The sequence below is a fragment of the Strix uralensis genome, chromosome 4 (genome assembly GCF_047716275.1).
Source record: "Strix uralensis isolate ZFMK-TIS-50842 chromosome 4, bStrUra1, whole genome shotgun sequence".
NCBI lineage: Eukaryota > Metazoa > Chordata > Aves > Strigiformes > Strigidae > Strix > Strix uralensis.
In genome coordinates, this window is record NC_133975.1 from 95,285,037 (window position 1) to 95,308,262 (window position 23,226).

General features: G+C 44.7%; 1 protein-coding gene across 16 annotated transcripts; it reads right to left on the reverse strand.

The window, feature by feature from the left end:
- Positions 1 to 585: 585 nt before the first annotated feature.
- On the reverse strand, positions 586 to 23,216 carry EXD2 (exonuclease 3'-5' domain containing 2). 16 transcript variants are annotated; one of them, XM_074868039.1, is made up of 10 exons: positions 22,857 to 23,214; positions 20,194 to 22,588; positions 12,445 to 12,849; positions 11,307 to 11,563; positions 10,134 to 10,260; positions 8,451 to 8,776; positions 6,147 to 6,253; positions 5,793 to 5,928; positions 4,676 to 5,032; positions 586 to 3,479 (listed from the first exon to the last, which is right to left on the reverse strand). In XM_074868039.1, the coding sequence occupies exons 3-10, from the start codon at positions 12,778 to 12,780 to the stop codon at positions 3,263 to 3,265; spliced, it is 1,863 nt and encodes a 620-aa protein (XP_074724140.1). In that variant the 5' UTR covers positions 12,781 to 12,849; positions 20,194 to 22,588; positions 22,857 to 23,214; the 3' UTR covers positions 586 to 3,262. The 16 variants fall into 16 exon arrangements, with proteins under 16 accessions (XP_074724140.1, XP_074724141.1, XP_074724138.1 ...); XM_074868040.1 differs by having other exon boundaries at positions 20,194 to 22,335; positions 22,671 to 23,214; XM_074868037.1 differs by having other exon boundaries at positions 22,671 to 23,214.
- Between the last annotated feature and the right edge of the window lie 10 nt (positions 23,217 to 23,226).

The following is a 23,226-nucleotide window of genomic DNA, read 5'->3' on the forward strand; positions in this document are numbered from 1 at the left end:
AAAGGGAAAATTTCTCTCCCCCATCTCTGACAGCATACATTGGGCAAACTTACGAACGTAATGTCAAGTGATGGAAAGAAAAATCCCATATTGTGAAAGTCAGCCCACACAGAGAGGCATGGCAATTCTCTCCCTCCGCAAACAAAATGGATGTGCACAGTTAAGTGCAGGAGGGTTCTGGTATATGTAAGATACTTGGGGCAACCTAGATGAATGCTTACATTGAGAAAAATCCGAGTTTGTATTTTAAAAAAGGTAGATCTCTACCCATCATGACTGACCAACATGACCAGACCAAGGACAGCACCTGAATCCACAGAGAGTCTCAGAACAACAATTTAAGTATACCTGAGCAAACTTGCTATCACATTGCTTAGAAGTACAGTACTGCTGCCAGCATGGGCTCTTCCACAGCTGATTTCTGACAGACAGATCAGGGAAGGCACTGGAAAGGGAAACTCAGAGGGTGAGGTCCAGGTGTTACGAGTAAGGAACGATGGACTCATAAGGACAGGGTGAGACTCAGGGAAAGAAGAGAAAAAGCAGGCATGCGAGAAAGGAAAAAAGAGCTTCAATAGTGGTAAGTCTGGTAAAAGAGCAAATTTTTACTGAATAACAATTAGTGATGAAGACATACAAGAAAGTTTTATCTTCAGACTAGCAGAAAATTTAAAACCATAATCATATAAAAATAATCTATTTCTGCACAATAAATACATCACTTCCCTTCCTCTTCCAGGTTGACTTAAAATGATGCAAGTTAAGGATATCTTACAAACAACAAAGCGTCTTAGTTAAGAAAATATTTATGAAGTTTTCCTTGCAAATTTCTATTTCTCAATAAGTAATTTGGAAAAAAACCCCACAAAACTCTTCAATGATACCACCGACTTCTTAAATTTTAGAGGACCTGTAGTCCAATTCTTGCCTCAACATCATTCTCTTGTCTCAACAAACAGAAAAGACAGAAGCCCTGTAGTGAGCCCACTGGTTCCATTAAACAAGGACAGCTTTATCAGGAGTTTCTGCATCAGAACAAAGGGAGAAAAACCAAAGCAGTACAAAGAAGTGAGGTGGACACCTTGTACTCCTGATCGTTGAAAAGTAGTTTCTAAGCCGTGCAAAGAGCTCTCGCCACCCTGATCAGATGGCACTAAAGACAGGAGATAGCCATATCTGAACACATGCTCAAAATGCTTTGGAGAGAAACAGTTATACCCAAGCTGCTGCTGTAGACAGGAGGCTCTTGCTGAGATTATAATCAGCTGTGTGAATGAGCACAGAGACAGAACACATTTGGCTAGATCAGTTTTTGTTAAGACCTGCCAGTGGTACGGGAAAGGAATAAAATTGCCCTTATAATGAAAATGGTCTCATTTGCAGCTCTGTGATAAGTAGTATTTATCATGAATCTTTGATTCCTTGTGCTCAGGCTGCCACTGCAGCTCCTCTGGGATGGTATTAATGTACCATTTCTCCATGGCTCCTACTTATCTCAAACAGTCTCTGCTACAAACAGGTTTTTCACCCCGGCCTGTGAAATTTCTTGAATTATCTGATAAGGGAGAGTTTCAGCCACAATCACAGCAGGTCCATGATTCTGCCCAAATGGTATAATAAAATATGGGTCAGCTGCACTATACACAGTAGTGTGAAGTATGATAAGAGTTTTACTGAAACTTCTTTATAGAGACCTATAAAAGTTGAGCATAGCTTCATTCAAGAGAAGCACACTCATCTCATGCAACCAAAATCATCAAAAGTGATTTCACAGAAAGGGCTATGTTTTTTTAAAAAGTTATATTTAACTAAGGTCTAGCACCAGGCAAAAAACATGTAAGAAAGTCAGACAGCAGCACATTTTAAAAACCAACAGTAATAATTAGCATACACTAGCTTATATTTTCAAAGCATTTTACAAAAACATGAATTAATTAAGCCTCACAACACCCTTGTGAGATATTTAAGTAATATTAGTCCCATTTTAGAGACAGGGAAACAGGCATGGAGAGAGTATGACCTGTTCACCACCACACACATCAAATCCAGAAACAGAACACCAGATTTTCCAGTTTTCTGCCACACATGGTCTGACCTCTTAAAAGATGCTGGTCTTTAAATGACATTTGTTTCCTCTCATCCTTTTTAAGACACCTGACCTCATTTCAGTCTGCTATGAAAAGGTACCCACCAAGAGCTATTCATAAGAAATAAGTGGAATTAGGTGTCCTGGGTTAGCCAGGATAGGGTTAAGTTTCCCCAGCAGTGGGGGGGAAGCTCTAGCTGGGTTATTCATATACCATGCTGACTTCAGGTCCTGGCACCATTAGCGCGAGAAGAATCCGTGAGCACGTGGGTTTGTGCAGCCGTTCCTCTCACTGCTGTATTGGTACATACCTTGCTCTGTTCATTGTTATTACTGTTATTGTTATTGTTGTTGTTTGTTTTGTCGCTGTTGCACTGTTGTATTAAACCTTTCCTTATCTCAGCCCTGGGGCTTTGTATTTCACTCCCTTTGTGCGGGAGGGGCAGTGGCTGCGTGGTCTCAGACCCCGGCAGGGACTAAACCACCACATTAGGAAAGGACGTTTTTTCATAGCCTGTGTGTTGCTGGAAGCTGTTTAAGAAAAGGCTTAACATGGGTGCTTCCATACTGCCAGAGTCAGTGTCACTTCTCATCAGGCACCTGCCACCAAGAAACTCATTGAGGCCTATCTGCCATGCTGATGCAGCTCAGAATCAAAAAAGAAGGTAATGTTTCTTTGCCACTTCCAAAAAAGGAATCTCTCTCTGGCAGGGAGTCTTCTCTGAGCAGAACTCATATGAGTACAACTGCACTGAAAGTAAAGGAAGAGTTTTATCAGGAGACTCTCAAGGTGCAGCCAAGGGTGCAGATGTATCTGTCAGAAAACCTGGAAATGTTTCTATATTGTGCTCCGCTTTAAGAGAAATGGTCTGGAGGCATCAGACATCCTGGGGGGTAGAAAATAACTCTCCATAGTCACTTTGAGAAGACAAGTTCCCTTAGCATATCATTCTTGCACTGAACTAGTCAGTGACAGACTAGGATTAAAAATTCCAAACCACCTGAAAATTCAAGTCAATGGATTTAACTCTATAAAATGCCAGATCTGGCAGATCTACTGCAGCCTGTTTGCAAATGCAGGCTCAGATGTTAGTGGAGACATAGAAATAAAAACAGTCCTTCCACCTTCAGTTACATACGTCCATTAGACACTATCTGGAGTCCAGGAAGTCAGTTTCACGACAGCTCAATCTGAAGATCCTCCCCGTATTTTCGGATCAGCTTCATGTGGTTATGGTCCACTGACCATTGCTCTGGGAGGTGCTTGGGCTGCATGCTGTCCAAGAAATGCTGCCGCCAGCGTCTCTCCAACTGCATAAGGGAGCGCAGGCCTCCTTTGGCAAAACACTGCACCACCTTCAGTCCATGCGGCATGTAGCTCTCATTCCAGATCCTGCCAGGACACAAGCAGAGTTTATTTTCACACAAACCCCCTGTCAGACCCTAGACCTGTCTCCAGTGAACAGCAAGACACTGAAGATACTTTCAGCTTCAGAATTTAATTGCAGACACATGGTAAACTAAGCAAGAGGGAGAGTTTTAAGTTTTGCTTCAATGCCAGACTGCATTTTGGAACACAGTTACACTGGGAAGCTGGTTTCTTTGAACTGAGAAAGTGTTCTTCTTTTATAACAATACTAAACACAAAGCTCTCAAGGTCCATTACAAACACTTCAGGAGACAGACTGCAAATTTCTCAAGGCAAGAACCATATGACACTCCAGAGCCTTGATCCTGCCGCTGAATTAATTCCCTGCCTGGATAGGTTCTGAGTTATAACACTGGCACATTACAAACAACAGTGAGCATAACAAGAAGAAAATACTGATTTCATGCAGACAGAGACCAGATACTTATTAAGAAAAGATATTTGGGAAGGCTTTGAGAAAAAGGAGAGGGAGACTTCCGATATGATTGTCTTTCAGTCTCCCTCCCTGATCTGTCCTTTGGAACAAGTACAAAATAGTGGAGGGGATGATGGAGAGAAGAACAGAAGGAGATCGCTGGAAGAGGAAGGGAAAGAGGGGAAGAAACAAGAGCTGCAGTTCACAGACCACTGCTGCTTTAAGGGGAGAAGGGAATATATAAAAACAAAAACACAGTAAGAAATGCAGAGTGTGCTTGTCTGATTAGAGCCTTAGGCTACAGCACAAACAACTGTTGTCTTCCTATCCTTGCATTCTAGTTAAATTTATCAAAATATAAATCCAGACTCCACAGGCTTATAAAAGTGATAAAGTTATGCTCACAACATAAAATAAATGAGCCTCTAAAAGGCTCATTTTTCTTGTGCACATCAACTCCTACTAGTCTCAAATTCAGACACTCCTTAACTTGACACCATTATTTTAGGGAAGATCAGTATCTCAAGGAGAACAGCAATGTATTTTGTCTTATTTTCATTAAAAAGCTTGTGGGCGTGGGCAGAAGTCAGCATGTGTGATCCTCAACTCTGCAAATCCTACTGGATCTTCTTTTATTTTGCTGCAGTAATATTTACCCAAGCTCTGTGTGTAGACAACTTTCTGTTGAACTTATGTGCCAACATAAATGACTAAAATGTTACATCTACTGATGGGCTTGTCATACCTGGTTTCCAGAGCAGCTGCTTCCTGGAGCATCTCTGGGGTGACTGCCTCTGCGTTAAAGAAGTCCTTGATGCTTTGCAGAAGTTCTGCCCTTCGGGGGTCAGGCAGGCTGTCTGCATTCAGCAGGGCCCGGGCCCCCGAGCGCACTTGCCTGCGTAGAGGGTCCTCCAGCAGACGCACACCCTCCTCAGAGCCGATGGGGGCACCAAACTCCTCAGCCAGCTGCTGCTTGAGATGGTTGTCATAGTAATTGGAGATGGCATGGCAGGACGTGCAGAGTAGGAGCACGTCGTGGGAGTTGTGGTCCTTCATCTGGATAGGGAAGTGTCTTCGGTATTCATGAGGAACAACATTCTTCCTAGGAAATATAAACCAGCCAGCTCATTACGTTTGCCTGGAGCTGCCACTTCCCAGTTCCTCCTCTTCCTGGCCCATAAAGGGTCAACTAATACTAAAAGTCCAGGAAAACAAAGATCACCAGAGTCAGGACCCTCAGCACAGCAATAGGTTATGCAACTTCTTTCTATTTGTACTTCTCTCCACAGGTTTTCTGCATTTCTCATTTTTTTCCCTTCCAAAAATTAATCACTTTCAATTTTAAAAAAACCTGATTCATACTGTAAAAAAAAAAAAAATAATAATGCAATGCACTGTGAGAAGCATACCTCTCAGCTAAACAGTAGCAGCTGCAAAGACAAACAACTCACCTTTTGTGACCTCATAGGCTTCAGGCTCACCTAAACCTCTCAAAAATATATGGATTAAGTAGTGGAAGGAATAGTACAGCTATTTTCAGACGGGGATGCCATCAGAACAGCGTGTGTTGGTATACTGCTGCCCCCTGCCATTCAAACTGCAGCACATACGTGTTCCATACACTTTGTTCTCCCCAAGGATGGATACCTCCTGCCTCTGTAGGAGGAAAGGCCGGCCTGTTCCGTGTCAAACTTACCCAGACACATACAACTACAGAGCATTCAAATAGTGATAGCCCATCCAAGATGTGAACAAGCACGACGTTTCAGGCCACTAACCAAGCTTCTGGATGCCAAACTAGATGCAGACCTCTGTCTTGTTTTAAAAGATGCATTTTTCTCCTATCCCACTGAACAACTCACCGGATATAGGATTCTCGCTTGCCACATACAACACACAGGTTCTCTTTGACTGTCAGATAATAATCAACTTGAGACTCAGGACGTCCTGAAGGCTCAAACCGCAGCTTCACAACAAATGGGTCTGTGCTAACTAGCTCTGAAAAGGTAAAGGCAAATAGAGAATATTCAAGACAAATTTGTATTTGAAAGCTAAAATAATGATGCTAAAACACAGGATTCATCCTAGTGAATACCAAACCATATTTCCAATATGAAAGGATACAAAAAAATTCATGCCCATTTATCTAAGAAACAAGGAAAAAAAAATAAATAAAGCTACATTTCAAATACCTACAGGAAAATTGGTGTGCTCACCTCCAATTCCCTTGTCCAGATACCACTGAGCCTTCTTGCGATCACAAGTGCACAGGGGCTGTCCATCTGGTGCATGCAGGAAGCAGTTGTCATACAGTGGAGATTTTCTAAGAAACAAGGGCAGCATTACAGCAACTATAACAGCATGCCAAAAACCAGAGCTATCTATAGTCATGTGTTCCACGCTGCAAATCATGCAGCCTCCTCCAAACCACAGGAGTGCCCCTAAACACACACTTAAGGCCGCTGAGCACTGCACAGGCTGCTGCTAAGGAAAGCAAAACATCTAAAAACTTACCTGGGGTTCACCAGCTGACCGTAAGGTATCTTTGCTCTCCTGCTGCCAACAGAATTGTAACTCTGAATCCCAGTTTTCAAAAGATGCCATCAATAATGACAGCATTTAAAAAAAAAATACATTAGAAAACAAAAGAGAATTGAAGTCAAGAAGGATGATGAGCTAAGAATAAGCTAAAAGAGAGGCAAGGCAGTTTCAAGGATCAGCTGTCTGTCTCTATTTTAATGCTTTATTAAGGTGACTTTTCTAAAACTTTGTGTGAACAGCAGTTACCTCATTCATCCAAGAGAAATGCTCCAAAAAGGCTCCTGCAGCACTGGGAACCCAAACACGAGTCCATGAAGCTGAGCTGAGGCCCTCTGAAACACAGGCACCTAACCTGATCAGTGGTGAGAAGTCCTGCTTGAGCAGTCTTTGGTGGTTTGTGGCTGTGTGTGGAAGGGCTCTGTTTTGCAGAAAACCTTTCCTTACTCTGCCAACCTCCTTCAAACAAAACTGAAGAGCGGAGCGGGCTGGGCTCGGAGAGCACCTGGGAGGAACTAGCCAGGGATACAGACATGTCAGAATACACTGTGAGTTCCCTTTCTTCTCTCCAATGAGATCATATCAATAAGTACTCAGCAGAGCTCTACCAGCTAGAAAGGTTGTATCAGAGGGTATATAATCTGACAAAAGGATTTCTTCTGAGGTCCACAGAGGGAAAAAACCAACAGAATGATACAGGAGGTCTCCTTTCACTGAGCATCAGCAGTTCAGCTGATTTGAGCACTTTCCAACTCTAAATGAATAAACATTAAAACTAAACAGGAGTCTAGAAAGAAAGAGTGGAGAAGCACTTTTGAATCACAACCAGTCTTATTACAGACCAGAGCCACACTGCTGGAGATACTGTAAAAAACAGTGGGTCTATGGATCTCTCATGAAGTCAAGCATGGTTAAAAACAATAAATAAATAAACAAACATGAGGAGATCTCAATTTAGCTTGGAATGCAATTTTGTTTAAATTTTAATCCTCTCATGAGGTGCAGTCCTGTTTTGTATGGTTCAGGCTTCAACAAACAAAAAAATCTGGAGGGACTTGTGTACAACACAATACTGTTAATGACTGCTAATGAAATCAATATTATTGACTACACTAAAATGTCTCTATTGCCAATCCAATAAACTTGAAAAGGAGAAAACAAATACTAAAATGACTGTTTTTCTTTCCAAATGGTAATTACAGACAATTTGAGTTCCTATATCCAGTGATAAACTTTATTAGATTGTACACAAACAAAACCAAACATACTAGCTCTCCATGTCTTCCACTGCATTGAGCTTAAAGAGACTTCTCCAACTTGTTTCAATTTAAAAACAACTGAACTGTCATTAGCAAAAGGCCGTAAGAATTTATGATTTGCTCCATAAAATTGCCAGCGGGACAGGGAACCTGAATCCAGAAACATCTGCCTCTGCAAGGCCAAAGTCGTACTGTTCCCTCCTCTCCCTCCCCGGCCAACACAGAAGTGCAGTGCTTTTGATGCTGCCACAGACTGCTCCTGTGCCCTCTGGCACCTCATGTAAGGTGTCTCACCCCTCTTAACCTTAGCTTTCAGCTCTGCTCAGTACCCTGACATCCCTGTGGCCGCAGTGACCTGGGACAGCACAGTACAAACAGCAGCCCACGAGGCAGATCCTGCTGAAAGGACAAGCTCTGTGCAGTTGCCACCCAGAAAGCCAACAGCCTCCAGCTAATGCCTCCACAGGAGAACGAAGGGCAAAAGCTGAAGACAAAACCCCTCAACCTGCTCATGACCTGGTAGATCCAAGTGCTGCCCCCGCTTTCAATACCACCTAGAGGGAAATGAGGAAAACAGAAACAGGATCTGGCTCCCATGACTGTTAGGTCCTGTGTTTCCTTTCCTACTTCATATTATCCGCTTTGTCTAATGAATAGAGCATGAGCCATCATTCAGTGTTTTCCATCAGCAATGCAAAGAGCAACATGTGCTCATAGACTTACCGTGCAGAATATCCCATGCCCAGGGGCTTTCGCTTCTGTCTCCGCAGATCTCTCACTTGCTGACTGCCAGAGGGCTGACCATTCACCGAAGATTTCCGATTCTTTGTTTTCTGAGGGGAGCGTCCTTCTCCACTCTTCTCCTCTCCTGTACTGCCACTCCTTCTTCCTTTAAACGGGATATCCACCAAGCCCCGGCATTTACCCAGTGCTTTTTCCCAAGCAGTGACACATTTTTCACCTTCAGATATAGCAGGGAGGCTGGCAAATTCCAGCAAATGGAGGAACAGAGCCACTGAGACCTGGGCGTCCCTAGCAGCATAGAGAACCTGCAGAAAAGCATAGACACCAAGATACTGAAAAACAGCAAACACTCCCAAACATTATAAGTCTTTAACACTTGGTACAGTAGAGCCAGAAGCTGGATTTATTTCCTGTTGAAGTTCATGTGAAGTTCTGGCAGTTGGGTGACCCTTTCACATCACCACACCCCACATTTTTAGGGTCAGTCAGATTTGAAATACTCATGGGTGCCCCCAGGAACTGCAAGGGACTGAAAAAAAATTCAGGTCAGTCAGGCCTTAAATACCCTCCTGCCCCACCAAGCCCTCCCTAATAAAAAGCTCCCTTTTGACATACTGTCTAGGAATATTCAGTGTGGTTATTTATCCTGTCACTCCCTCTAGCGGTCACTGATTTTACAGACATCTGCAGCATGACTAAAGAAAGTGAGCAATCAGGGAAACCATAATGGTCTAAAGATGGTGAACAAGGTTTCCATGGTCTTTCTCTAATGACTGCTTCTCCTGGTTTTGGCTGGGATAGAGTTAATTTTTCTTCTTAGTAGCTAGAATAGTCCTGTGTTTTGGATTAAGTATGGGATTTGGTATGAGAAGAATGCTGATAATGCCCTGATGTTTTCAGTTCTTGCTAAGAGATCAAGGACTCTCCAACTCCCCATGTCCTGCCTGTGTGCAGGTGTACAAGAAGCTGGGAGGGGGCACAGCCAGAGCACAGACCCAAATTAGCCAATGAAATATTCCATATCATGTAATGTCATGCTCAGTATATAAAGGAGGGTCAGTTGAGAAGGTGGGGATTCTCTCTTGCTCCTGGGATTGCAGTTTTGGGATCCTGGTACTGCAGGATCACTAGCTAGCAATGAGCTGGGTATCAGTCAGCGGGTGGTGAGTAATTGAGTTGTGCATTACCCATTTGTACCTTCTATTATTGTTACTGGTCTATTCTATCTCAACCTACAAGTCTCCCTTTACCCCTTCAATTTTCTGCCCATCCGCCAGGCAGGGGAGGGTGAGCAAGTGGCTGCATGGTGTTTGGTTGTCGGCCAGGTTTAATCCACAACACTGCTATAGATTGGAGGAAAGAAAATAATAAAAATGTGAGGTTTAGGTGCACAAAAACTTCTTTAAGGGATCTTGCCTTATAGATCATTCAGGACTAAAGGGAAACAAGGGCCAAGAATCCAGGGAGAACAGCAGAAAATTATCTTCATGGAAAATGAAGAAAATGCAGGCATGGAATCTGAAATTAACTTCAGACCACAGTCACACATAAGGTTTTGAAGCAGAACTTGAAGAAGCCTCAGATACCCCTGTTGCAATGCCTGTTCTCTACTAAGAAGGCTGCTTTTCTTCCCAAAACACTAAGTTGAAGTAAAAGACACACCTGATCTTGTGTCAGTTCTTCTGCCTCCCAGTTGCTGCAACGCACATGAGGAGACTTGTCAAGCGGGCAGTTCAGGACTTTTTCAGCTAAAGACTTAAGGCTAAGGCAGTTGTGAAGCAGATCCTTCCTTCAGTTTAACAAAGAAAGTGAAACAAACATATTAAAAACCAAACTATACCCCCACGCAAATTCAGACGGCCTCATATACCCTGAACCTGCCAGAACACCATGCATGATGCACATGCACTCCCACTCAAACAGCACACAGCTGCCTGTCAGCTTTACGGGCCCTATCCCTCCCCTCCGCTAAAATGTCTTTTCTAGATTTAGTAATCATCTAGTACCTGCAATATGTAAAACAGGCAAGGCCGGGAGTTGGTAACATTTAAGGCTGAAGTGTTTGGTTCTGAACTACCCACTTCCAAACTGAAGGTCTATTACAGAGCAATGGACCGCCTGCCCCAGGGATTCATGAGGAGCATGAGAGTCAGGAATGACTCGGAGGAATCCTTGCCACTAGAGACAAGAAGTCCATCCTCAGTGCAAAAAAGGCACCATCGGGTCAGCAAACCACGCCCCAGATGACTAACAGCACACCCAGGCATACATATACTGTACATGAAGAATACTCCCAAGTAAAACATTTTATTTTAGGAAGAATGAAGGATGAGAAAATGACATCATAGTTTTAACGTTTCAATGGAAGCATTGTTACTTATTGAGAAAAATAGAACTGGTTTAGTCATTTTTCAAGAAATCCTGTAATTCAACAGTTCCACTTATGTAGAACCCATGTCACATTTACCCCATACTTCTAGGCAGTTGACATGATGATCACTCTCACTGCATTACATCACTGTGCCTGGACTTCTTAAAAGCTGAAGCATGGTACTCAGAGAAGTCCATAAGGGTATTGCATGAGAAGACTAACAGGCACAATTAGCATATGAAATCTTCACGGAGATTTCATTTCCATTAAGACCATAGAACAGAAGCTTCACATGTTCTTGGGCTGCGACTGTCAACGGCCACTAAACCTAAAGTGGTCTAAAACCACTTTGAGAACTCCAGATCTACCTGCCTGGTATCCTTCAGCATATGCAAATTACTTTTAAAATATTTTCAACTCAAATGATGCTTCAAACAGAGATGCCTCTGTCTTCAGACACTCACCGCTGTCTCATGGCTAAATACCGGAGATCCATGCTCCCTTTGACTGGAAGACCATAATCATGAAGTAACTTGCAAGCATCTTCCCAGCATCCTACCCCAACTTTCAACACAGCGCTATCTGCCATGATGTCCAACAGGGTCTGTGGGAAAGTCTGTCCACTGGCAACAAGCCTGGGCAACCGAACAAGAACGCAGAAGCCACTGGAAGAAGCCATCTGTAGGAGGGATACAGGATTTGCTTTTCCCTCTACAGATACCTGAAACAAAGACAAAAATCAGTGTCTGCGTTACACTATCATTAGCAATACTGGAGCTGAAACAAATTGCAAAAGAGGCCACTGAAGACCTCTGAAATACTTATCAGTTCATACAGTCAAGTATTGTTACATCTCTCAAATTTTACTGCAAATTATTTGATCTGTTTCACGGTATTACTGTCCCCAAGCTACTTCTTGCCACAATCCTACAATATAAACTTTCCCCCTTTCACCCTTCCCCCTCATAGCTGAGCTGGAGGAAGAAATCACACACATTTCTTAATCCACATCAGCACAATGCCATAAACATTTATGTAGTGGGTGACTAACACATTGTTTAACTGTGGCTTATACTAATGACTGTTGGGTGAATAAATTTCCAGCCAAAATAATGGCAAAGCCAGGTTTTATAAATGACTCAAAGCCTGTTTTGAGAGTTTGCACAGGCAAACGTACAAGCAGAAGAGTAACTTTGCTTTCTGGTAGTCCCAGTGAGTTACATATCAGCATTATCCTCCTTTTTGGATTATTATTCTTAAGAAATTGTTTCTTAAGGATGTAGCTGGATTTAAACTAGTGTAAACCCAAGCATATTCTGGTAAATCACCTTTAAAGAGATATTATAGAAAACACATAATGCTGTATTTAGCCATACAATTATCAATATGTTTAGTACAGTCGATTTATCCCAGGAGTTCAGTAAAGGAATAGAACTAGTGAATTAAAAATTTAAACGTGAGAACAATCAAAATTAGCAGCTACTTCACGGCCATCATGACAGATAATCACACAGGCAAGTTTCAACAGTCCTGTTGTATCCATTTAAACAAAGGAATCACTCCACCCTCAATGATTTCCCGTTGCAATTTGCAATCACTCACCCACTCACAATCAATTCCAAGCACTGGCCACTTCTCCAGCTCCTTCTTCAGGAAAGGTTCAACACGATCCCACTCCTCCTGCTCTGAAACTATCACTATGTCTGCACCAGGGGTCCTCTCTACCCAGGAAAAGGTGGGAGATCTGAAGAAGGAAAGCACCTCCTTATCCTCTGCCTTAATCAGTTTCTCGTCTCCTGAGTTTATAACAGCGTCCTCTCGCTGACTACTACATGCTTTTCCTTTTCGACGCTGGGTTGCTTTCCACAAAACCAGGCCCCCCACTGCAACACCCAGCAGGGTTGCCAAAGTAATCGTCACTGCTGTTTGCTTGGGCATTTTTTTTATTCCCCTTTTCCCCCCTTCACTTCACCCACTCAAAACGGCATTGTAGAATTTTATCATGGCCTGCAAAGAAAAACGAGAGAGGTGGAAATTAAAGACAACTTAATGAAATGTGTTTAGAGGTATCAAATACACCCACTGGTATCATAACAAGGTTCGAGCCATAACTTGTGATCCTGACAGATAAAGGACTGGGTCCCACTTTGACAGACTGGGGGGTCAGAAGACACACTGCTCCAGTGGTGGACTAGGCAGTATCAGGAGAATGAATGCTGCTGTTGATCACACCACCAAAAACCTTACAGGGCATCTATTCATTTATACCGGTGCAACTGGATGCTTCCAAAAACTCTTATATTTCAAAAATAAACTAGTCGGGGCTATTATCAACATCTTTTAGCTGTTTGGAACTAGATCAACCCAAACAAGGCCAAGACGAAATTACTGCAGAATAAGCATGTCCATTCATGCATTAGTAAATAACAGGCATTGTCCATTACATTCACACACTAGGGTCAAATGGCTCTTCAGGCATCGAAAAGCCCTAAAGAAGTAGCATCTACTTGCAACATAGTTTTCCCTCTATGATACAAAAGCTCAGCTCCCCTTCAGTAAAATGAAATCAATCCTGCTCCTTCAGCCCCATCTCCCCAGCCCACGGTGTTATTTTTAAAGTTCTTCAACACAAGCAGAAGCTGTGGCGTTGGTGCCACCACAGCCCCACGCAACCGCTGACAGCATCCAGGCCACGGGCACGGACGCCTGCCCCAAGGCTTGTGAAGCGACAGGTAATTTTCTCTCACTTCTTAAACTCAGCGAGAAGACTGAAAGCAACGCGGCCCCCCCGCACCGACGGCCTCTGCCCGTGGCCCAACCGCGGCCACCTCTTCGGGAACCGGGGGGTACAATGCAAACCGCGGCCCTCTGATCCGGGCAGCCCGCCTGTGCGGATCCCCCCATCCCACCCCGGCAGGAGAAGCCCCGGGCCGGGCCGAGGAGGCCCTGGGGGCGGCGTGGGCCGAGGGCGAGGCGCGGGGGCTAGGCCGGGGCCGCGGGGCCGGGGCCTGGCCGCCGCAGGCCCCCCCAGAGAGGGCAGGGAGCGCTGCTCTGGGGCCGCCCCGCAGCCCCGGCGGGATGGCGGCAGGTCGGGGCGGGTCAGAGCTCCCCTTAGCACCGGGACGAAGGCGCTGCCCGTTTCAGGCTTGGTCGGGGATATCCCGGGAACAGGCCCGGGTGCCGCCCCCGCGGGGAGCGAGCAGGCGGGAGGCGCGGCAGGCCCGGCCAGGGAGGCCGCGGGTCCACCGGCCGGCGCGGCCCGCCCCCGGGGTTGCGCGCAGCAACCTCTCCCCTCCCCTCCCGGCCCCCGCCGCGCCGCCGCCCAGCCCACGGGCGCCGCGCCGGGGCGCCCACCCGCTACCTGCGTCTCCGCGGAACGGTTGCCTCCGGCAGCAGGAACCCCCCGCGGGGTAGTCGCCGCGCACACCGGGAGGCTTAGAGTGGGGGACGCTTCCTCTTTCCCGGCGGTGCGAGTGGGCGCTGGGCGCCGCCATGTTGTACGGCAGCGCTGGCCGGGCGGCGGAGGCGCGCGGCTCTCGGTACCGGCCCGGCCTGCAGCAGCGGGACGGCCCGGGCTGCCATGCCCGCCTCCGCCGCGGAAGGCGCGGCCTGCCACCGCGGTCATTCGGGGCCCCCGCCGCACCCGCGGGGCTGTGGCGCCGCTCCCGGGGCTGCGGGGAGCCCCGCGGGACAGCCAGAGCCTCTGCGCTGGGGAGGCGACGCGGGAGCCAGGGCACGGAGGCAGCGGGGAGAAGGGAAGGGACAGAACAAAGGCAGACCGGAAAACTGAAAAGCAAATCGTAGCCACCTCCAAAGTGGCTAACTAGAAGAAAACAAAAAGGAGAAAATCAAGTGGAAAGGATTAAGAGTTTAACAGAGGCATAATTATGGCAAAGCTCGTGTGTGTGGAAAAAGTATGAACATTAGAACCGTGACACCACGACATAGGAACAGCAAGTACGCAGCTAGCTACCACCTTCAGGTTTGTCATCACCAAGTCTTGAGACCAAGATTGTCAAAAAGCAGTTTCCAGCCCAAATTCCATTGCAACTGAAAGGGATCTGAGCACCCTGTGTCTTCCAATTCCTTTGCAATTCCCAGTATTTCCTAATTTTTGTGCTGTCAGAACCCTGGCTAGCTGCATCTGTTCAAAGGAGACACTAAAGCCACAGGAAATACTGTTTTAAATTGCTTTGACAATTTGACAGTCAGCGTCAAATTTAATTTTAACTTTGCCAATTGTAATCCTCAGGGTAGGAGGATCTCCCTAGCAGTGACCTGGTATTTAGCAGATTGTCCAAGGGGTGCAGTAAAGCAGCTAATGGCTGTCACCAGCGAAAAACCTCTACAGAAGCAGTGTTTTTTCAGTCTAGGTGAATGCTCACGTTTTTTTCCACCCTTTTTTAAACTCAGGAATGAGGTAGGGACCAATTGATAGCAAACAAGGAACACAGCTGGTTTCCAGAAGCACACTTCTCTGAGCAAATAAGGCACTCTCCCTGTCAGAAAAAAGATGACCAGGCCATTAAAGCTTAAACAGCTGCTTGTTCTACAGACCTGGTCTAAGCCAAGATGGTGCAATCATGTCGGGTCTCGCTAGTGGTGGGGTCACATCAGGAAAGTTTGTTTTTCATTGACTTGAGTCTGTATTTTGAAGGTACAAATGTTTTATACCTGAGAGTTACAGCTTCTGTACAATAAGTCTTTCTGCAAAGACCCTCGATCTTGCTCTACAGTGAAGAAATTTTTATCCATTCTTATATTTATTCACTGGGGGTTAAACAGCATTGCAGTCTCACACACTGCAGTAACTGACACATCTTGTCTCTGGTTCATTCTCGTCTATAGGGAAGGCCCACATCTCCCTCACAGTCACAACCCAGCCACAGCTTCTCCGGCCTTCCCCTATGATCTGATGTAGCAGACACAGCTGACCAGCTGAAAAGGAGGTTACCGAGCAGGAGCCAGTGCTGCTCCGAAGCTCACCACATGACTCACGCTCAGGAGAAAAGTGCATCACATGCGTGCTCAGGAGAAAAAGCTGGAGGGGTCTGGCTATAACCGAATTCCCACAGGCAGATGGACATGTTCTCCCTCCTTCTCTCCCTTCCGCTTTCCTTCACACACACACCCCCCACTCCCCCCCCTCCGCCCCCGCTCCCTCCACATACAATGTTTGCTCTACATGGTCACTGTAATCTAACATAAACCTGGACGGCCACTTGGAAGGCTAGTCCCACATTTCCTGTTCAACCTGATCGACTGCTCACTCCTTGCTCCAGCAGCAGCATTTCTGTAATGACAGGGCCAGAGAATCAGGGAACTGATCCAGCTGTAAACTAGTTCAAGGAAAAAAGTTAACATCTGGGGACATGACAGACTTATTTCAAGGCTCAAGTGACTGGAAGGAGACCCAAGCAGCTGATGTGGCTGGGCTCCAGGATCCAGCTGCCCTGCTACAGGGTAGGCAAAGCATTCTTAAGAGAACCCAAGATGAACTCAGAATAGCAACCAAATCTGAACAAACCTGTAAAGTTTGTTCATAGCTGGACCCATTTGTAATTAACTGGCATCCACCCAGAAATCTGAAATAGGCCAGTTTTTCCTTTTACAAATTTTTTTAGTTTCTAAGGTAATAAGAGCTTAAGTGTAAAGTTACAAAAGAGAGGAAAACAATAAAATACCCCAGCATTTATTACACAGTGAAAGTCTCACAGAGAAGATGCTATATAATGGTACCCCTGAGTCTAGTTTTTCTACAGTAACAGGACTGTATCCTTGGCTGCATTTAAAGCCTTTATTTTTCATGGCATCACTGACATAAACAAGAGTCCCATAAACCACAAGTCTCTTTAACAGCTTGTATTACCTTCATGGCCATTTATTAAAAGTATAAAGGTTAAATTAAAAATAAATGAAAACAACTGATGCATGAGTGCACTCTGGCAAAAAAAACCCAAGTTCCCAGAGCCTGATTGGGACATTGCTGAAGATGAGAAGGTAACCAAGGGAGTAATCACCCACCGCTGGCTTAGCCTTACTTATGAGAAATCTGTTGCAGCAGGTAACTGTAAGCCTTTACATGGTAAACAGCAAGATTTACTTTCTGTCTCTGTAGCCTGATCTGAGATCTCTGCTGAGGTCCCTGTCAAAAGATTAATTTTTAGCCTGATTTCCTAAGGAAAGCAGGCTTATGCAATTACACTGTCTGTTGGTGTTTCTGCCTATGGGTCCCCTTTCTTCCCCCTTTCCTTGACAAAAAAAACATGTTTAAGCCATTGCCCAATTCTATCTACATTTGAACAAAGGTAACTTCTATGAAATACAAAGCCAAATCAATGAAACAGATCCTAATAAAGCTGTCACTGGTAAGATGGCAAGCATATGCAGACACTGCTTAACATACATGAGAATCCACACAGCAGTGCCACATCAGGTTAAGTCCATAGGAAACCAGGCTTTGCTTGTTCTGATCACAGGAAAAAAAAAATTATAATCACATTAGCTCATCCTTTAACAGGGAGAAGGCTAGGGTAAATGACTCAGTGTTCAAAGGTAAATCAATGATTGTAGAATAGGAGAGGAAAGAGGCTCCAGTCAAGACTTAAATTGCTGTTAGCAGACAATAAGCAGAGAGCTGCGTGTAGTCCCCACTACCTCATTAATAACGCTCTATTTGGGGCACCATCCCAAGCTACAGAAGAAAGCCAAACTCACATTTCAACTCCTAAATGTGATTTATCTTCCTCATGTCAACGCTAGTAACCCCATGACTACATATTCAGTAAGTCATTTTGAGCAGGGTTTGTTTTAACAGGGCTGATACCAGGGAGGCAGTAGGACTGCTTCTTTCATCAAAAAGTCAGAATGAGATCAATCAGCTGTGAGGCCACATCCTAAAGGTGGAGTTTCACATTGCAACAAGGTGGATAGAAGGTTTAGCTCCTGTTGAAAAGGCGATTCTGCTTCCCCCTTCCACCTGTAGACATTCTTCTGATGCCTCACTTCTGCGAACACTGGTGCCAGTTTGATTCAAGCAATTAAGCGAGCAGGAAGCTAGCACCACAAAAAACCAGAGTTTTCTTCTGGTTTAACTCCTTGAACTATCTCACCAAAGACCCAGATCTCAGTGAAAACATCCTAAATCAAAAGATGAATCAGTGGTAACTCACCGGTAATTCACTGCCAGGTTTCGCAAAGAATCTGAAAAAATTGCTCAGAGGTGTGAGCTGCCAGATTGATCCCATGAGGATGAATTGTATTAACATTGATCATCATCAACTTATTTCTTTATTAATTGCCAACTCTTTCATTGCTTATGTAGGAATAGAGAGGAATTTCACAATTCCGTTTCTTGAAGAGCTGCTTAACTTATCCCAGTGGCTCAGTTCCAGAAGGCACACAGAAGGCCTCACAGTTCATGACTGCTAAGAAGGCGACATCCCTCATCTCCCAAAACTCTGCTCCCAACAGGGCACTCCTGACTAGCCTGTGCTGATTTTGGCAGTCATTGGGACACTTCCATGAGCCAAATGAACTCAGTAAAACAGCAGACAAGCAGGTCCAATAAGTAGCAGCATCAGCACAAAGAAAGGGACAGAACACACCACTGAGAAAAATAAAGCCCCCTTTCGGTGGCCACAAGTCATTAGATTGGCTCAGCTGCATGTTAAAGCTACATCTTTAGTTGAACAGCTCCAAGGGGAGACACTTGAGAGAACAATGCTTGTTCTTCCCACCTTTCTGGTCCATGAAATTAGTAAGGAAAAGGAGAAAAGCCCAGAAACCATCTCATTGCCACTAGAGAGAATAAATTCCACAAGCAAAATTATTTTTTGAAAATGATATGGCTAAAATATGACATAGTCTTCTTGGTTTACCCTTTTGTTTCCATTTCCCTTCAAAAATAAAAAAAAAGTATAAATAAACAAATTAATAAAAGCCTTGACTCAGACCCACTTTCCTAATAACTGCTCTCTCTCACTTCTAGACTCACTCCATAGACATCTAACTATCAGTGTCCAAACTTCTCCATTTCCACTCCAGATTAACCAAAACCATTCAAAGGTTCAACAGAGCTGAAAAAAATATATTTAAACCTCATCCTCTCTGACTTAACACAATCAATCATGCTTAACACCTTCTTTTTTTTTTTCTCCACCTATTTAAGCTGTCCTTCCAAGTATTCTCTGACAGAGCTGTATCATTGGTCTTCTCCTTTTATCCTCCCATCATTATCTCTAAGCTCTCTCATCTGAAATAGAAATACAACTAACATCTCTCTGCAGATGATTTACAGATCTGCTCCTTTCCCCAGAGCGATCTCCCTCTATCCAAACTCAAATGATAGCCTTTTTCTCTCTTCAGTGCATGACTAGCGGGAAGTTAAAGCTCAGCAGAGCTAGAACATGGTTCTTTCTCTTCTCTGAAAGCCCTCTTACTATCTTTGTGTGTATCTGTGGATAACAATCACCGCTCTACCTGCCACGCGAGCTTGTATATCAACCTTCAGCTCTGACTGAAACCTCTTTGTGGATCCTAGCACTCAGGGTACATCTAAATTTTAGACTTCTTCTATATGGCATCTCTAAGACAAAGTCCTTTGATCCATCCGTGCAACTAAGACCCTTGTTGAGGTCTCTTGCTTCCATACCTAGACTGCCCCAATACCCCTCTCTCTCCAGCCATCAACTGCTGTAAGTGTCATGATCTGACAATAAAGCTGACTGTAGGCTTCCTATTAATGATGAAATACACACCACAGCCATCAAATGGAAACCACTCATGCAATTTAACTTACTCTGCCAATTCAAATTTGTTCAGAAAAAATGCTGAAGGGATAATTTTGTACCAGCAGACATTAAACCCAGATCAGTTACTGTCAGTCCTTCCAGAGGCCGAACAAAAACTCTGTAGCATGGGCGGGAGCTAATGCAAAAGCAATGTGACACCATGGCCATACCTGATCTAGATCAATTTAGCACTGCTGGGAGACTGGGCTGTGCACAGCCCTGGCATTAGCAACTGAAACCACAACCCAAGATTGTTTATGTAGATCATTACTCTGACCACATCACTTCTCTATTTGAAGTATTCTACTAGTTCCCTCTTCCGTATTGCATCAAACATTTACTCATCTTCATTTCCAAGTGCATCTACAGAAAGTCACCACGCTGTTCATCATCTCCCATTTTCTTTCCAGTTGACTCCTTCCCTCTATTGCCTACTTGTTGAAACTCCAGTCAGAACATGTTTTGTGCTTTATTTCATGCTGCTTTTGAGGCATGGAGGAGACTATGAACATCCTAGAGAATGAAGCTGCTCAAGCAGTGCGTACAGACCCTGATTTACTCTGCCCAGTGAGTGTGGCCAGGCTCAATCCAGTTTGGCTGGTGACATTCAGACAGTCTCAGTACAGCACCTCATGTCCTAACACGTCCAACAGAACAGTAAATTGATGAAGTCCACTCTATTTGACTAAGTACTGTCCATACCTCAATTCCATTCCAAGTTGCAGAAGGTTCCTATTAAAGTAGAAAAAGATGCTTCATTGATGCCACTTCAGCATGACTCAGGCCAATGGCGTATGTGTTTTAAAGAGATTACAGCACTCCAGCATTATTAACACAGCAAGATGTTATTTCAAAGGAAAATGTTACCAGTATAAGTCATGATCATTTCCTGAGGTGTTATATTCAAAATTAATTCAGACAAAGGAATCAGAGAGTGAAAAGAATGCTTACCAACACTTTTTTTTTTAACTTCTATGGTCACGTGAGAGAATATTGCATTTAGCAGAACAGATTGGCAGTCTTCTATTATTTTTCTTTCAAATTCTGACAACATGATATCTTCTTTCTGATTGCTTTCAAATGTGATTAAAAAATACCTCAGTTAAACCTTTCCTGAAAATCCTAGAACTGGGGGTTTAGGAAATAATTTTATTTCTATTTGTCCATGTAAGTACACAGCTTTCCTAGAGACTAGATCCAGACCATGGAGAAAAAATACCAGAGATTTTATTGTGTCGCATTTCAAATGGAAGGCTCCTACACCTATTTATTTCAATACAGAAACCAAAAGACATCCAAACTGAACAACACTTCAGGAAAAAAATGAACCACATGTGACAAAAGTGACAGCTGCAGTGTTCCAAGGCCAGGCTGGACGGGGCTTTGAGCAACCTGGTCTAGTGGAAGGTGTCCCTGCCCATGGCAGGGGGGGTGGAACTTGATGATCTTTAAGGTCCCTTCCAACCCAAACCATTCTATGAATCTATGATTCCATAATTTATTTCTGGAAGGCTCTCAGGTCATATGATGATGTGAGCAGTATGAAAATTATAGAGGAGAAAATGGAATACAAACCGATGGAGTCAGTTTAGAGTCTACAGGTAGAAAAATGTAATGCCACTTACCTGTGTTGGGGATTCAGAAGCAAGCAACAGTTTCTGATATAATTGTAATGCTGCAGAATTTCACAGCATGCAAGCAAAAGAGCTATAAAATATGATTTATACCAGTGCAATTTACCTGTGTCTGAAGCTAAGGTAATAAACACAAATCATGATTGACAGGGTCTTTGCCTCTCCATACTGAGGCTTGCTAGACATTTTACATAGCAATAGTTGGCCATCAACAACTGTAACTAGAAAAAACCTTCATATACCTCAGATGCAAAGAGATTAACTAGTTATTTTCACTTCAATATTAGCATTGTTAATTATCATTCTAACAGAAAACAGTTAACAGAATGTGTCTGGATATTCCTCTCAAATTATTATTATTATACCTGTAATTAAGTTCTGATGTTTATACCTACTGATGTCACATATAGAAAAAAAGTTATATAAAAAAGTTGAAACGTGAGAAACGTTCTGTATTTTTTATACATTTTCTTACATTTTTTTTCCCCGATTAAAAGGAAAAGTTTGTTATTTTCTTTTGTTATACATTAAAAGTAACACTGTGGTGTTGTCAACTAAAAAGCATGGTTTATACGATTTCACGTTCTTTCTATAATCTTAACAAAGAAGAAACCCAAAGCACTTAACTGACTTTCCAGAACGTAATAATTTCAATTTCAACTGAAAATCTGCCACGGGAACATGGCAGCAGTCTAACAGCACTCAGAAATGTTGCCATACCACAGTTTATGTCAGGAAGGGTTCTTCTGTTTGTTTGTTTTAAAGTTTGGAAACTCCGAAGTCCCAGCAGGTGCAGTTTCACACAAAGAAGGCCAGGACTGCCAGACTAATTCCTCCTATTCTGAAAACTAAGTACTGGTGCCAGTTCATCTGCATCCGCGGGGAAATACTGACCTGAAAGTTTCGAGCTACGGGTCAGGACTACTCACCTCGTGCGCAGGGAGCGTGGGGTCAGATGCTGCAAGGTGGGACGGGGGGATCTGTGCTGCGCCTCACAGACGTTACTCTTCGATCGGCACTCCTGTTGTCTGACACGGCATCAGATGTTACATGCGAGAGACAGGGTCCTGTGAAAGACAAAAGGTGTTTTTTCCCCACAAACGCAGAGGGTGTCGTAAAACAGTGAAGGACAACAGAGATCAGTTCCACCTGTTTAGCCCGCTGCCTTTTAGGGTTTTGTTGATACTGAAGGGTAAGAGAAGAAAAACAGTCTTCTGGGGCTGCAGAGAGATCTACTTACTTGAGAAGGGACAACCCTGCTATTTTCAGTGTTGCTCGGGCAGGAGCAGGAGTGAACAAGCAATAAAACCTCTGAGAGCGCTGTAAGAAAACCAGCAAAATTCTAAAGACAGGGTTTTTTGGAAATCCCACAAAAATCCCTCAGCGTTTACAGAGAACAAACCCCACAGCAAACCCCATGCACTTGGGGTGTATCTTCCCTCCTCCTCTCTCCGGCGCGTTGTCCGCAGGACCCCGCGCCCCCCCCCCGACGCCCCCCCACAGCCCAGGGCGGGCCGGCCGCGGCTCCGGAGCGGTCCCTGCCCATTCGCCTCGACCAGGGGACGATACCCGCTTGCGGCGGCCGCACCTGCCCGCCCTGCCACCCCTCCCTGCCGGCCTCGGGCAGCAGCAAGCCCCTCAGGCGAGCCGGGCCGGGCCGAGCCGCCCCTCGACGCGGCTGCGAGCGGTAACGGCGGGGACCGTCCTCCCGCAGGTCCTCGGAGTGGCGAATCTCCCCGTCCCCCCGCTACCGCTACAGGAGCGAGTTAAACAGCGGCGGCGGCGGCGCGACCGTTAAGAGCCGGGCCGGGAGGCGCGGGCTGCAGCTGAGGATCAGCTGCTGAGGGGAGCGGGGAGGAGCCAGCGGGATCAGGAAGCGGCGGAGTGTCTAACACCTCTCTGCCATGGCTGGCTAAAGAAAAATCATCATAACCATAACAAGGGGGGAAGCGGGGGAG

Bases quoted from the DNA above. Each gene is read 5' to 3' on its own strand.
- EXD2 (XM_074868039.1), bottom strand. From the start codon at position 12,780: ATGCCCAAGCAAACAGCAGTGACGATTACTTTGGCAACCCTGCTGGGT. The intron at 11,564-12,444 runs GTGAGTGATTGC...TCTTTGTTTCAG, and splicing joins TTGGAATTGATTGTGAGTGG to GTATCTGTAGAGGGAAAAGC. The intron at 3,480-4,675 runs GTATGACAAGCC...GTGTCCTGGCAG, and splicing joins GCAGCTGCTCTGGAAACCAG to GATCTGGAATGAGAGCTACA.